This window comes from Leptonychotes weddellii, chromosome 10 (genome assembly GCF_054177405.1).
Source record: "Leptonychotes weddellii isolate Sample4059 chromosome 10, ASM5417740v2, whole genome shotgun sequence".
Lineage (NCBI taxonomy): Eukaryota > Metazoa > Chordata > Mammalia > Carnivora > Phocidae > Leptonychotes > Leptonychotes weddellii.
Window position 1 is genome coordinate 103753672 of NC_138378.1, and position 16272 is coordinate 103769943.

Below are 16272 nucleotides of genomic sequence, written 5' to 3' on the forward strand. Positions count from 1 at the left end.
TGCCTGGGTGGCTCAGACGTTAAGCGTCTGCCTTCAGCTCAGGTCATGATCCCAGGGTCCTGAGATTGAGCCCCACATCGGGCTCCCTGCTCCGTGGGAAGCCTGCTTCTCCCTCTCCCACTCCCCCTGCTTGTGTTCCCTCTCTCGCTGTGTCTCTCTCTGTCAAATAAATAAATAAAATCTTTAAAAAAAAAAAAAAGATTTTCTAGTACTGCATTAAAAAAGAAACACATGGAGGGCGCCTGGGTGGCTCAGTTGGTTAAGCGACTGCCTTCGGCTCGGGTCATGATCCTGGAGTCCCGGGATCGAGTCCCACATCAGGCTCCCTGCTCAGCAGGGAGTCTGCTTCTCCCTCTGACCCTCCTCCCTCTCATACTCTCTGTCTCTCATTGTCTCTCTCGCAAATAAATAAAATCTTAAAAAAAAAAAAAAAAGAAACATGGAATGCAAAAGAAGCAAATAAGAAAATAGATTTTAATCATGTTTTATCTAATCCAATATATATATCTAAAATATTATTTCAACATATAAACAATATTACAAATTATTAATAGGATATTCTACAATATTTTTGTATCATGTCTTTGAAATCTAGTGTCTAGTTTAAAATCCCAGCACATCTCAGTTCAGGTACTGAATTTTGATGTAAAAGTAAAATGTAGTTCTACCAAAACAATAAAGTTGCATTTAATGAAAAAAATTACACTGCTTCAGTTTTTAAACAAAACATAAAAGTTCAGCTCCTCAGACACACTAGCCACATTTCAAGTGCTCAGTAGCCACATGTGGGTGGTGACTGCCATTTTGGATGGCCCAGGTCCAGCTACATTTGGCAAGCCCCAGTTCTGGTCTGGCTTTCAATCTTCCACGTAATCCTTAGAGGGGCCACTCTGGGATGCCAAGTCCTGGATCAGACATATCTCCGATTCCCCCTACCCACCCCAACCCCAGGATCTAAAAGAGCATAAAGCACTTTTCTTTTCCTGGTTGGTTGGTTCTATTCATTAGAGAAGGTTCTAGGGACTTGGTGGGTGCTCACTAAATGCTCATTGATTGATTCCCTTTACACAGGGTTGTCAGATTTAGCAAATAAAAATACAGGATACCCAGGAATAGGAATTTCAAATGAATAATGAAAAAAATAGTATAAGTATGCTTCAAATATTGCATGGGACATACTTATACTAAAAAAAAAATCCTTTATTTATCTGAAATTCAAATTTGTCCTGTATTTTTATTTGCTAAACTTAACAACTCTCCTTTCATGACCAGCTATTGTGCTATTTGCTCGGCAGCCATTCCTCCCCCTTCTAGTACCAGCACCTTGATCTTCCTCCGGGGAACTATGGTTCCTCCATTCTCAGGCCAGGCCGTTTGACTGAGGCTCACTTCCCACCCTTTCCTCCAGTGCCATCCCCTAGGGAGAGCACATGAGCCAGGCCTGGGCAGAGGGCTGCCTTCCCCTGGAGCAGTGACTGGCTCAGAGATGGCATGTGACCCAAGACAAGCCAGCGAGAGCCCTTCCTCCCAGGCATTCGTGGGAATCACAAGCACAGATAAACTCTCCTTCCACTCGGGTTGCTAAATTGGTAGGATGCTAGGCTGGCACTGCCGGGGGCCAATTTGCCACCTACTGGAGAAAAGCTTCCTGAGAAGGAGAGCAACACAAAGGAGAGTTAAGGGCTGACATTCTGGAGCACATTGTTTGGAGTATCTGGATCGAGCTACCCTGGAACTCCAGTTACGTGAACCAGTCATTTGCCTTGTTTAGCTTAAACCGGTATGAATTAGAGGTCTGTCACATACTTGTAACTGAAAGAATCTTGTCTGATAGTTATCATCACACAGTCATGCCCCCAAGCATGCACATACATTCCCCAGAGTGGTGGATGAGCCTGATAGGAGGAGGAGGCAGCGCAGGAGTAAAGTCAGCCCTTGGCCCCACACGTGTCCATATCTCTGTGGCAGCCTAGGCAGGGGGCCAGGCCCCACCCAGCCACATCCCATCACGGCCTACCTGCAGCATGGCCAGCGCCCGCCAGAAGAGCTTGGAGTTGCGAATGCAGAGGTCCAACATGTGGTTTTGGAGAATCTTCCCAAGAAGCACATGGGCCCCTGTGCTCACAGTATTCAGCACCTACTTGGTGCTTAGCTCATGCTGGAACCTCTAAACAGGGCACACACACGAAGGTATGGGAAATTAGAGGATGGTAGAGCAATAGGGTGAATAGGGCCCTATTGTCAGACAGGAATCCAGGGATCAAAAACCAGGGACCAGAATACAGACATAATTTGTTTGACCAGCCCAGAGTTAGACGTCAGGACAGTAGTTGTAAACCAGGACTGTCCCAGGCAAACTTGGTGGTGTCACACATTTGTGGTTTTGACCCCCCAGTACACAGATATCTTCTCTGAGTTCTTTTTTTTTTTTTAAGATTTTATTTATTTGACAGAGAGAGAGAGTGAGAGAGGGAACACAAGCAGGGGGAGTGGGAGAAGGAGAACAGGGAGCCCGATGCGGGGCTTGATCCCAGGACACCGGGATCATGACCCAAGCCGAAGGCAGACGCTTAACGACTGAACCACCCAGGCACCCTCTTCTCTGAGTTCTTGCGCAAAAGGGTTTTGCACTTATCAGAACTTTCCTTTTGCTCCCCAGGTACGTGACAGGGGAGGAGTGAAGATCCTGGGATTCATTCCACTAAACCAAAGGCTCCTTGAGAGCAGAGATGGTGTCTTATTCTGCTCCAGAGCCCCAATCTTTTTGATAATGGCTGATACATGGTTACGATCAATACACATTTGTTGAAAACTAATTCAATTTAAACCTATAACAACCCAACGAAATAGGATTTTCTATCCCCATTTCTACATATGTGGAAACTAGAGGTCAAAAGTAAAGTAACGTGAGGGGCAACTGGGTGGCTCAGTGAGTTAAGTGTCCGACTCTTGATTTCGGCTCAGGTCATGATCTCAGAGTCATGAGATCGACCCCTGCATTGGGAGTCTGCTGGAGATTCTTTCTCTCCTTCTCCCTCTGCCCTTCCCACCACTTGTAGTCTCTCTTTCTCTCTCAAATAAATAAATAAATAAATCTTAAAAAATAAAAAGAAGTAACTTGAATAAGCTTATATAATAGTGACATGTAGAATCAGGACCTAAACCCAGGTCTTCTGATTTGTGATGAAGGCATTTCCTACTTGGCCACAATCATCTCCTAGGTGAATAAGATAATGTATGGGAAAGCACACTGAAAACTAAAACACTGTATAAACACATAGTACTGTGAGTATAAACACCACCTGTCCTTGGCCCTCATCTCTTGCACTTATAACCTCCATTACTGCACTTTGCATCTATTACTATAACCGGAGTCCAGAAAAAGAATTGAGAGGATTAATTACTGGGTCCTAGGCAGGCTAGGGAACAAGCTACCACTACTTCTACCCTCTTATTCTGGCATCCTAGAAATAGCGGGTCACACACACCCTTTGCAGAGGGTATATTGAAAATACTTAACAAGTGATTGACAGGGACATGAGTATTGTATAAGAACATTTGCAATGATGTGGATGGAGCTAGAGATTATTATGCTAAGTGAAATAAGTCAGTCAGGGAAAGACAAATGCCATATGATTTCACTCATATGTGGAATTTAAGAAACAAAATAAAGGGGGGAAAAGAGAGAGAGAGAGGCAAGCCAAGAAACAGACTCTTAACTGTAGAGAACAATGATTACCAGAGGGAAGGTAGGTGGGTGGGGGATGGGTGAAGCAGGTGATGGGGCTTAAGGAGTGCACCTGTTGTGATGAGCACCGGGTGTTGTATGGAAGTGTTGAATCACTATATTGTACACCTGAAACTAACATTACACTGTGTGTTAACTAACGGGAATTTAAATAAAAACTGGGGGGAAAAAAAAAGATATTGTGGCTCATTTGGCCAAAAAAAAAAAGAGAGAGCGCACACGCAGAAATCTGACCAATCGGAATGGAGCTAGCTAGTATGCAGTACACAGACTGCCCTGTGGGAAAGAGATCAATCAACTCCGGGTTATATCATTTATGTCACTGACCATTATATTACCATGTATACCATGAGCTATCATTAACACAAAAATATATTAAAGTGTACATAATTTGAATCCAGACACATTCATTTTAAAGTACATAAAGAAAAAAGGCAGCAAATGTACCTAGAAAAATCCTTAAAAAGATGAGTGAGAGGGGCGCCTGGGGGGCTCAGTCGTTAAGCGTCTGCCTGCGGCTCAGGTCCTGATCCCAGAGTCCTGGAATCGAGCCCCGCATCGGGCTCCCTGCTCCGCGGGAAGCCTGCTTCTCCCTCTCCCACTCCCCCTGCTTGTGTTCCCTCTCTCATTGTGTCTCTCTCTGTCAAATAAATAAATAATCTTTAAAAAAAAAAAAAAAAGAAGCAAAATGGGACAATCCCTATGAAGGGTAATGTTGCAGTATCTAACAAAATTACATATGTATTTATCCTTTGACCCAGTTCTCATTCTTCTAGGAGTTTACCCCAAAGATACACTTCTACATTACAAAAATACATGCATATTCATTGCATCATTATTGGTAATAGCAAAATATTGGAAACAACCAAATGTCCTACATCAGAGACTGCCCAAGTAATTCTTGCACATGTACAATTTACACACAAATGTAAAAAATAATGAGGAAGGGTTTTATAAACCCAAGTGGAGTTATTTTCAGGATATCTCATTAAAGTACAAAAGAATATACATAGCACAGTGGCTCTTGTATAAGAAAAAATTGCAAAGTACATACAAACACACTTTTTTTGCAAAAAGAACCACAGGAAGGCACGTCAGTAACTAATGAAATTGTTTACCTGTAGGGATGAGTGGAGACAGGAGGAAGGAAGAGTGAAGGGGGTGGGACATCTCCTTTTTATACAGTTTAACTTTATTTTTTTTTATTTTTTTAAAGATTTTATTTATTTATTTGATAGAGACACAGCGAGAGAGGGAACACAAGCAGGGGGAGTGGAAGAGGGAGAAGCAGGCTTCCCGCAGAGCAGGGAGCCCAATGAGGGGCTCGATCCCAGGACCCTGGGATCATGACCTGAGCCGAAGGCAGACGCTTAACGACTGAGCCACCCAGGCACCCCTACAGTTTAACTTTAAACCATGTTATGTTTTACATATTCAAAAGATAAAGTGAGATCAAAAACAAAAAACTCAGGGACACCTGGGTGGCTTAGTCAGTTAAGTGTCTGCCTTTGGCTCAGGTCATGATCCCAGGGTCCTGAGATTGAGTCCCACATCAGGCTCCATGCTCTGCGGGGACCCTGCTTCTCCCTCTCCCTCTGTCTGCTGCCCCTCCTGCTTGTGCTCTCCCTCTCTCTCTGACAAATAAATAAAATCTTAAAAAAACTTCTAAAATGGAAAAAAAATAAAAATAAAGCAAATGAAACTAACCATATATCATACTGATAACATAACTACAGAGAGAGAGGAAAAAATTTAATGCAAGTGACTTTTGACACTTTAGGTACCTTTCGTGGGATATGGTCAGAAGACAAAAAGAACTGCAAAGAAATCTTGACCATTCTTGGTAAGTTTGTTGATAATAGTGTTTTAGGGTAGCAATTTCAAAACCAATATTTATTGCAGGACTAAGCAAATGGATAAATATATTGATGATGTTGGAAATCAACATTCTCACTAAGGGAAAACAGGAAGGAGAACACATATACATTCATAAATGTGTATATATGTACTTATGTGAAAAAAATACACAGTTGACCCTTGAACAACAAGGGTTTGAACTACACGGGTCCACTTATAGGCAGATTTTTTCAATAAATACAGTGTGGTACTATAAATGAATTTTCTGTATGATTTAACATTTTCTTTTCTCTAGCTTATTTTATTGTAAGGATATAGCCTATAATACATATAACTTTAAAAATATGTGTTGACTGTTATCGGGAAGGCTTGTGGTCCACAGTAAGCTATTAGTTAAGTTTAGGGAGTCAAAAGTTATAGGGGGATTTTCAACTGTGTGGGATGCCAGTGCTTCTAATCCCCATGTTTTTCAAGGTCAACTATATTTCCTCATTCTTTTTTTTTTTTTTTTTTTTTTTTGGAGACAGAGACAGTGCACACGCAAACAGGGAGAGGAGTGGAGGGAGAAGAATCTCAGACTCCGGGCGCCTGGGTGGCTCAGTCATTAAGCGTCTGCCTTCGGCTCAGGTCATGATCCCAAGGTCCTGGGATCGAGCCCCGCATCGGGCTCCCTGCTCCGCGGGAGGCCTGCTTCTCCCTCTCCCACTCCCCCTGCTTATGTTCCCTCTCTCGCTGTGTCTCTCTGTGTCAAATAAATAAATAAAATCTTTAAAAAAAAAAAAAAAAAAGAATCTCAGACTCCACCCTGAGCACAGAGCCGGATGTGGGGCTCAATCTCATGACCCTGAGGTCATGACCTGAACGGAAATCAAGAGTCCGACATTTAGCCGATTGAGCCACCCAGGTGCCCCTGTATTTACTTGTTCTTTCTACCAAAGAACTTTGCTTAGAGGCAAAGCCACCAGAAGCGTCCCTACACCTAGCTTTTTATTTATTTATTTATTTTTTTTTAAAGATTTTTTTTTATTTATTTATTTGAGAGAGAGAATGAGATAGAGCATGAGAGGGGGAAGGGTCAGAGGGAGAAGCAGACTCCCTGCCGAGCAGGGAGCCCGATGCGGGACTCGATCCCGGGACTCCAGGATCATGACCTGAGCCGAAGGCAGTCGCTCAACCAACTGAGCCACCCAGGCGCCCCCACCTAGCTTTTTAAATACAGCAGTCCCCACTTACCCACGGGATGAGTTCCAGACCCCCAGGGGATGCCCGACACTGCACAGTACCGAGCCATACACATACTGTTTTTTTCCTATATATACATACCTATGATAAAGATTATTTTATGCATTAGGCACAGTAAGAGATGAACAGCAACAACAATAAAATAGAACAATTATAAGAACATACTGTAATAAAAGTTATGTGACTGTGGTCTCTCAAAATATCTTCTTATACTATATTCACCATTCCCCTTCTGGTGACGATGTGAGATGACAAAATGGCCACTGGATGAGATGGAGGGACAGGAATGACATAGGCAGTGTGACGTAGCGTTAGGCTACTACTGACCCTTTGGACTACAGTTGATTGGGGTAAATGAAACCGTGGAAAGCAAACGTGGAGAAGGCAGGACTGCTGTACCAATCCCCACTGACAACCACGGGGGCTCCTTGAAAATTACTGATTCCAGCCAGGACCAGAACCAGGGAAAGTACGAGGTGAACCTGGGACAACATTTCTGTTCTCCTACATAGACGGCTGGGGACGCTATTGTACAGACGCACATCTATACACACACACAGGTAAATAGTAATTACGAGATTTAGAAACTGAAGTGGAGTGATTTTCAAGATATCTTGTTAAAAAACGCAAGGCACAAAGACTATAATATGCTACCCTTTTGCATAAGAGAAAAGGTGATTTATTTTTTTTCCCAAAAAGACACACAGCAAAGAATGGTTAAACACTAATGTGGATATGTCACAAGGACAAAGGGGCCAGCCTGAATAAGAGCTCATTTTGAGTATTAAAATCAATAATGACAGGGATGGATTAAAACACGCTTAACAACAAAAAATGCATGAGTCCATACTGAGTCTAAATATATGTAGATGGGGTGGGGAGAGAAGGGAGAGATTTTCTTTACAGAAGAATACCAACTAATAAATGTAGACAAAAAGATAGAAATAGAAAATCACCATTAAAAAACCGCCATAGTAATAAATTGATTCAACCAAGAATCATCTGTGGATGCTAAAACCATTGGGTGAAAGATCACTAAGGAATAGGATGCAAAGAAATCGGACTCTACCAGGGCGCCTGGGTGGCTCAGTCCGTTAAGCTTCTGCCCTCAGCTCTGGTCATGATCTCCGGCTCCCGGGATGGAGCCCCCCGGCTGGCTCCCTGCTCAGTGGGGAGTCTGCTTCTCCCTCTCCCTCTGCCCCTCCCCCATCACTCATGTTCTCTCTCTGTTTCTCTCAAATAAATAAATAAATAAAATCCTAAAAAAAAAAGAAATCTGACACTACCTTGAGTAAGTGATCAAACATCACCAATAAAGAAATGACCTGACATCAGGCACCTCCTAATCTGATACACTGGCAAAGCCACAGTCTCCTCTATGCAGTACTCCTGCCAAAAGACTTCACCTGAATAGAATGAAGAAACAATCAGGCAAATCCAGGTGAAGCATATTCTGGAAAACAATTGGTCCAGACTCCTACACTATCAGTGTCATAAAAGACACAAAAAACAGCTAAAGAATTCATCTAGATTAAAGAGACTAGGGGCGCCTGGGTGGCTCAGTCGGTTAAGTGTCTGCCTTCGGCTCAGGACATGATCCCAGGGTCCTGGGATCGAGTCCCGCATCGGGCTCCGCATCGGGCTCCCTGCTCGGCGGGAAGCCTGCTTCTCCCTCTCTTACTCCCCCTGCTTGTGTTCCCTCTCTCGCTGTGTCTCTCTCTGTCAAATAAATAAACAAAATCTTAAAAAAAAAAAAAAGAAAGAATAAAAAAAATAAAGAAACTAAAGAGACCTGATAACTAAGTGCACTGCATTATCTCTGATTGGATCCTGGACCTGGAAATAAAAATAATACAGGGATAATTGGGGAAATTTTAATATGGTCTGCAGATTTGATAATTGTATTCACTGTCATTTTTCCTGAGTGTGATAATTATATTGTGGTTATGTAGGCAAATGTCCTTGTTCTTAGGGGACACAGTAATTTGTGTCAAGTGTCATCATATCTCCAAGTATCTTTCAAATAATTCAGAGGAAAAGAGGGATGAAGCAGATGTGGCCAAATGTTAAAGGTTGGTGAACCTAGCTCTCTCTCAAATAAATAAATAAAATCTTTTTAAAAATTGGTGTATGGGTGTTCACTGTTCTTGCAATTTTTCTGTAGGGTGGAAAATTTTTCAAAATACAAGTGTGGGAGGAGTTTACATCAAAAATATTTCTGCAACTGAAGATTTACTAATGGAAGCCTCTTTATTTCAAACAATTGCCATATATTTAGAAAGATACAAACCAGAATCAAGCATAAGACAGAAGCCATACACACCAAAAAAAGACTGATAGATGTGACTATGTAAAAATGTAAATAAAACATCTCTACATCAAAAATGTAGAAAAAACAGTAATAAACTGGAGGAAAATACAGAACAAGGAAAAAAAAGGCTACTGTCCTTGCTATAAACACTCCCTCTTATAAATTAGTAAGAAAAAAATAAATATGCTCAAAAGAATGGGTGAATATGCTCAAAAGGTATGAAAAAGTAACACAATAAAGAAAAAAAGTGCAATACCCAATATATATCTTTAGGTGGCCAATCTCCATAGTTATCAAAGCAATTTGAATTAGGGGCACCTGGGTGGCTCAGTTAAGTGTCTGACTTCAGTTCAGGTCATGATCTCAGGTCCTGGGATCAAGCACCCGCGTTGGGCTCTGCGTTCAGCAGGGAGTCTGCTTCTCCCTCTCCCTTGGCCCCTCCCTCTCCCCCTACTCATGCTCTCTCTCTTCCAAAACCATAAATAAAAATCTTTAAAAAAATGATGATGTCGGGCGCCTGGGTGGCTCAGTTGGTTAAGCATCTGCCTTCCACTCAGGTAATGATCCTGGAGTCCCAGGATCAAGTCCCACGTCGGGCTCCCTGCTCAGCAGGGAGTCTGCTTCTCCCTCTGACCCCCCTCTCTCTCATGCTCTCTCTCTCAAATAAATAAAAAATCTAAAGAAAAAATGATGATATGGATATATTTGTACAGAAATGTGTTCATAATTTTCAATGAAGAGAAGCAAGTTAAAAACAGCATGTCAAATATGGTTCTGTTTTTGTATAAATATATTTACGTATGCATAAAAAAGGCTAGAGGGACATTCTCCAAAATTTGTCTAAGTGGTTTTTTGGAAGAAGGTTGTTATGGATACTTTTTTCCTTCTTCTGATTTCTGTATTTTCTGAAGTGTTTACAACAAAAATGTTGCTATTATAACTACAATTTTCCTTAAAAACAGATCTTTTTCAAAAGATCACAGGTTAGGGTGCCTGGGTGGGTCAGTCGGTTAAGTGGCTGCCTTTGGCTCAGGTCACCATCCCAGGGTCCTGGAATCGAGTCCCATGTCTGCAGGGAGTCTGCTTCTCCCTCTGCCCCTCCCCCCACTCGTTCTCTCAATCTCTCTCTCTCAAATAAATAAATAAAATCTTTAAAAAAAAAATCACAGCTTAACATTCCCTACCATATCCCCTATCCCTGGAATAGTACCTGGCATGTGATAGGTGCATAAAAAATATTTGTTGAAGGAATGAGTAAAAGAATCTGACTCAATTCATGGATATGGTTGAAATTTATATTGTGAAGTGAAATAAACCATGGGCTTCGAGTCACAAGGCCAGGGTTTGAGTCTTGACTCCTGCTTTAGCCATGTGGCTATGATTACAATCCCTTAATCTCTTAGTTTCAGCTTCCTTATCTGAGATGGGGGACAAAACCTACATCCCTTAGGAGCTCGTTATGAGAAATGATTATTATAAATGAAATAGTTTGTAAAGTGCATAGGCCTACATGTGTATTAGGTATGATGACTGTATAGTGGAACCTGGAAGTGTGGAGAGGTATCTCACATCAAGGAGGGGTCTAAACATTGTGAGTTTCATTGGAGAAGACTTCTTAGAAGATGTGAGATGTCAAAGGAGACAACGAATGTGGAAAGTATGCCAAAAAGTAGAGATGTGACCAATGAACACCATTTGGAAGGGAAGACAAAGATACACACAAAGAAGGAGCAAGGATCCCCTGGCTCGGGGCGGGGGGGGCGGCGGGGGGGAGCTTCCACTGAGTTCTTAGTGCAGGTAAGAAAGCATGGCAGCTGTTGTCTGGTCAAGTCAGGAAGCTTCCTGGAAGAGGTGATCTGAATAATGGATGAGACCACATCTCTCCAGGGCAACCCTTCGGGGCCCTGGTTGCGCCCTGTGGATGGTGGACAGGTGTCAGTGAGAAAACGGAGGACCACAGATGTAAAACTGCTTTCTCTCTTGGGCCACAAAGCACAGATGAACTGACACTCAGATGTCCCAATGCCCACTCTAAACTCTAAACTGCGAAGTGCACCCAAATTGATTATTATTTCTATGATTATTATCAGTGCTTGTACTGATAATGCTTTGCCCAAACATTATCAGTGCTTCACTAGTGAAATTATAATTAGTGAAAATTATAATTATAATAAATATAATAATTATAATTACTGAAAATTATAATGATAATACATATTGTAATAAATTATAACTAGTGGAATTATAATTTCACTGTATTACGGACGATATCAGTGTAATATTGTCTGCAGTGAATTCAGCATAGTGAATTTGCAAGCATGTGCCTTAAAGAGTTTTGTATAGTGAGGATGACTATAATATCGACAATGAACCCGTAACAAAGGACAAATGAGTATCTGTCAGACGACTGGTGGCCTGGCCTGTCTTTTGCACATATTCCTGGATAGAACTGAGCCATTGCCTTGGAAACTCTGACCAGTGACCTGGTAACACAAGAACTTGCCCAGCTGGCTTTCTGGAAGTCCAACAAAGCTTTCTACCTCCAGCCTTGAGTTTTCTAATTTCTGGAACCCCTCCCCCTTTGAGTCCCTCAGTGCAGATAATATCCTCTTAGTCCCCATACCTGGATGAAGTTCCCTTCATATTCGAAGAAAAGCAGTGGCCACATGATGTTGATGATGGAGGGGAAGAACTTCTTCGAGGGGTCTGGGGAAAGAGAGAGAGAGAGATGAGCCAGAGCAGTATCTCCAGGAAGGCCTTGCTGTAACTGCCACCCCAGGTTCCCTCCTTAAGGCTGGACCCTCACCGGCAGGGCCTGGCCCACGGTGCTATGTGCCAGGGCCTGGATGTTGGCAGTCTTCTCTTTCACCTGCTCCACCAGCGTCTGCACCTCCATGAGGTTGTCTAGGAGAGGGGGAGGGCACCAGAGATGAAAGGCTGGCTGTCCAGCTATTCTTCCTGTTCCCCTGGGGTCCAGTCAGGACATGTGCCCCTGGCCCTCCCTCAGAGCAGGTGCCTTAAGACCCAGAAAAATGACAGTTCCCCTGAGTCACTCTGCCGCCTCCATCTGCTCACCCCACCGCTTCTGTCTTCCCTCTCACCATCCAGGGTAAAAATGAAGACCACAGTGTCAATTTCCATGAGGGATGGCAAGATGGAAGTCAGGAAGTCCTTCTGGGAGAAGGAGAACTGGGGACCCTGGGCACAAGAAGATGGGAGTCCCCCCCCCATGAAAAACTCCAGCACAGAGCCCCAGAGACTGCAGAGGGCCTCACAGGACCTCTCATACAGCGTGTTTGTATACAGATGAAAGAACTGAGGTTCAAGGAGGCAAAGTGTTTTGCCCAAGATGATGCAGCAAGTTGAGGGAAGAGCACTGGACCAGAGCCAGCTTTAGAGGGTGAATCCAGAGCCTTCCACCCTCCCTGTGCTGCCCCAAAGCCTCCCGACCTCTAACCCATATTCCCTTCTCTGAACTGTCTGCCCTGTTACACTCCCCCACCTGTCTCTACCTCCCCTTACCTCCCATTCTGCACACCAATCACCTTCACAACCTCCCCCATGTCCCGTCATCCTCCCACCTGGTTGATGAGCTCAGCCTTCTGGTTAAACTTATCACTGTGATCACCAATGAAAAAGCCACGGACATCTCAGAAGTCTGGAAAGTTTAAGGACAGGAAGAAAGGAGTGATGGGCTTTATAGGAAAGAAAAGTTCTAGGCTTGGGGGGATGTTAATGGGACTTGGAGGAAAGTGGCAAGTGGGGTGTAGGGTGAGGTGTCACACACATGGGAGGCCAGAGCTAAGCAGGGCTGGGAGTTAAGGGACCAAGGCCTGAATAGGGGTTCAAAGGAAGGAGCATTTGACTGAAATGCCTATTCCGATAAGACAGGATGGACATTGAATGAGGAACCCCCATGGGTTGCGGGGGAGGAAATCGGTTTGCATCAGGAGGAACCAGGAAGAAAGTCTGGACTGGGGTGCCACCAGCACCAAAGGTGTGGATGCACTCCACTCCATCCATGATGGCAATGATGCCGAGGGTCTGCCACCCAACCAGGTACACTGGGCCTTTTTTCTCCAGGCTGAGAATGGGCCAGAGGTCAGGACACAAGAGGAGAGATCACAGTGAAAAAAGACAAGGAATCAGAGAAAGATGCACATGGCAGAGCACAGGTGTAAACCAACAGGAAGCCTACCATGCCCCTCCACCACGCAGACCACACCCCTCACCCTGTTAATGAGTCTTGTAGGGTCTCCGCTGCTCTCAGCACATTCCCTATCCACGCCACCTCCCCCCTCCAAACACATTTCCACACACCTGGTGCTGGCTTGCTTCATCAGGGCAGTGATCTTAGGGCTTTGACTATAGGTCACCTGATGAGCCCGCTCAAATGTCCGCAGGATTTCCAGAAGGCACCTGGGAGAAAGGCCACTGGCTCCCAGGGTGGGCCCAGTGCCCCCTCAGAAAGCATGGGTACCCGCCCCTGCCAGCCGAAGGCACAATTCCCTTCAAACTAAGTTCTGCTGGTCCCTAGTGGAGGTGCAGTGAGTATTATCAGAATGCATTACAGAGAATAGAAAGGGCTTCAGTGAGCAGAACACAAAGAGCAGACAGAGGGATAAGGACATTAAGAGAGTGGTGGGAGGAGGATGGGATCAGAGTAGATGAGGAGGTTAGGTGGGGATTCTGGGAGCCAGGCCAGAGACCCCAGTAAGGGAAGCAGGCCCCCAGCAGAAGGAGCTCTTCCTGCATGACCTGGACCATCCCCAAGTCAAAGACTCTCCGAAATTAGGGTAGCTTTGGATGTCCCAAGTGGGCACAGAGATTAGCGGGACCTGAGGAATCCAGGGTCCACTGGAAACAATCGAGACTCTGTGTGGTAAGAACCCCAGGCCAGCTCTTTTCCCATGGGAGGCATGGTGGGGCCTTCGTCTTGCTGCCATTAACCTGTCTCTGCGTCTGGACTTGCCATCCCCAACCTGTACCAATCCCTTCCCTGCCTGACTCTGACCTCTCTCTCGTCCAGATCCTCCCTACCTCTGAGATGCTGCGATGCCCCGGTACAGGAGAGAATGTGCTGAGAGCAGCGGAGACCCTACAACCCTCCAGTAGCAGGGTTTCCAGCAGGATCTTGGTTGCACTTCCACCTTTCATCCAGGATGAGCCACTGAGGCCCTTGGGCTGAGGACGTGATGACACCCGAGAGGAATTGGGAGAGGAAGGAGGATCCTGGAGTTCACTAATTAGTGGCCGCTGGGCATGCACTCTGGTTGGTGGCCGCTGGCACAGAGTCTAGTTAGTGGCCCCTGGCATGGAGTCTGGTTAGAGGCCACTGGGGCTGCATTCGGCAGGACTGGGGGTGCCTAGTGCGCTATGAGGAGTGCTGGGTTGAGGGCTTCACTGAGAGAAGAAGAGAGAGGGTAAGGGCCAGCTCTGGTCATTTCTACAGTACATTCAGGACTCTGAGGAGGAAGCCACAGTGATTGGGTGTCCCGTTAGCAGGAGTTAAGTGTTTTTTGGAGAGGGTGTTTGTTTTTTTTTTCAAGAAGTTTCTCCCCACCCAAGCCCCATTTTTTTAATAGCAGTTTGTCAATCTGAACACCACATTTCATGTCCTTTGGACAGACCAACGAAGCAGCCATTGTAATGGATAGGGATGTAACACGACACACCATGCATAAAGAGATGGCTGCAAAAAGAATGATCAGGGGGCGCCTGGGCTCAGTCGTTAAGCGGCTGCCTTCGGCTCAGGTCATGACCCCAGGGTCCTGGGATCGAGCCCCGCATCGGGCTCCCTGCTCGGTGGAGAGCCTGCTTCTCCCTCTCCCTCTGTCTGCTGCTCTGCCTACTTGTGCTCTCTCTGTGTTAAACAAATAAATGAAAATCTTTAAAAAAAAAAAAAAAGAATGATCAAAGCGGTGTCTGAGAAAAGGAGATTAAAAGTAAACAACTGCAGACAGGAAGAGAGATGAGCGCCTGAGAGTGGAAAGATAGGGACCTCACACGGGGTAGCTGCCTTCCTACCACACAGAGGGAAGAGCAAGGAGAATGTCTCAGATGCGCCGATCACTGGCAGAGAGGGCCCGCAGCAGGGATTCGGCTCAGGCCCTTGTCAAGTCTAAGTGAGGGTAGACTACACTCATGCCCTAGTGCCACGTATCTCCACCCCAGAGAAAAAGGCGTAGGAGCACCGGAGGCTTGAAAGGCCCACCCAGTTTTGGAGAGGATTAGAAAGGCAGAAAGATGAAACTGAATCCCATTGTTTTAAAGCCTGTATTTGAGGGCGCCTGGGTGGTTCAGTTGGTTAATGGTTAAGCGACTGCCTTTGGCTCAGGTCATGATCCTGGAGTCCCAGGATCGAGTCCCACATTGGGCTCCCTGCTCGGCAGGGAGTCTGCCTCTCTCTCTGACCCTCCTCCCTCTCATGCTCTCTGTCTCTCATTCTCTCTCTCGCAAATAAATAAAAAAAAAATAAATAAAGCCTGTATTTGAAACTAAAAAGTAAGAGAAACAGAAAGCAATTCACCATTCCATTCAATACTCTCTACTCACAGATGCAAAAGAGGTTCTTCAAACGGGAAACCCACCCCAGACGGGTTAGGTGTTTAATGATTACAGATTTAGGAGACAGGATCAAGATGGAAATACAACATCTTAAGGTGAATGAGGAAATGGGAAAACAGGATTTGCTTTACTACATTTTAGTTGATACACAATGCCAGGAATTTAGAGAAGATGTAACAAAATCAGAGGCATCTGGGAGGTGGCAAGCATTCCCTAGGTGGGAGTGGGGAAGATCCTACCCCAATTGCAGGATTGAGCACAAAAGCTTCTTGTTTCTCTTGCAGTTTCTGCATCCGCTCTGCTATTTGTCGGAATGTGGAGCTCCAGTCTTCAATGGGGTCATTTCTGGGACCCACAGAGAGAGAGGTGGGGAGATTGTGAGGATCTAAAGGAAGGAAGGGCCTCAGATGGGAGTCAGGATCAAAGACCACATTGGGATTGGGGTCTAATGTCAACAATCTCCTAGAGATATGCTTTGGAGCTCATGGGGGTACTGTGTCTCTGAACCCCAAGGATAAGGGCTAGTAATGCATTCAGCAATTTAATC

The 16272-nt window shown here is 44.8% G+C and overlaps 1 protein-coding gene across 1 annotated transcript in view; it reads right to left on the reverse strand.

Moving 5' to 3' along the window:
- The window catches only part of SPATA31H1 (SPATA31 subfamily H member 1), a 64936-nt gene that overhangs the window by 41887 nt on the left and 6777 nt on the right, over positions 1 to 16272 (reverse strand). The window contains 10 exon segments of the mRNA XM_081797305.1: positions 2018 to 2167; positions 11782 to 11863; positions 11963 to 12062; positions 12260 to 12356; positions 12740 to 12816; positions 13145 to 13242; positions 13479 to 13577; positions 14199 to 14248; positions 14250 to 14342; positions 15965 to 16070. Of these exon segments, the coding sequence (XP_081653431.1) occupies positions 2018 to 2167; positions 11782 to 11863; positions 11963 to 12062; positions 12260 to 12356; positions 12740 to 12816; positions 13145 to 13242; positions 13479 to 13577; positions 14199 to 14248; positions 14250 to 14342; positions 15965 to 16070 (952 nt within the window).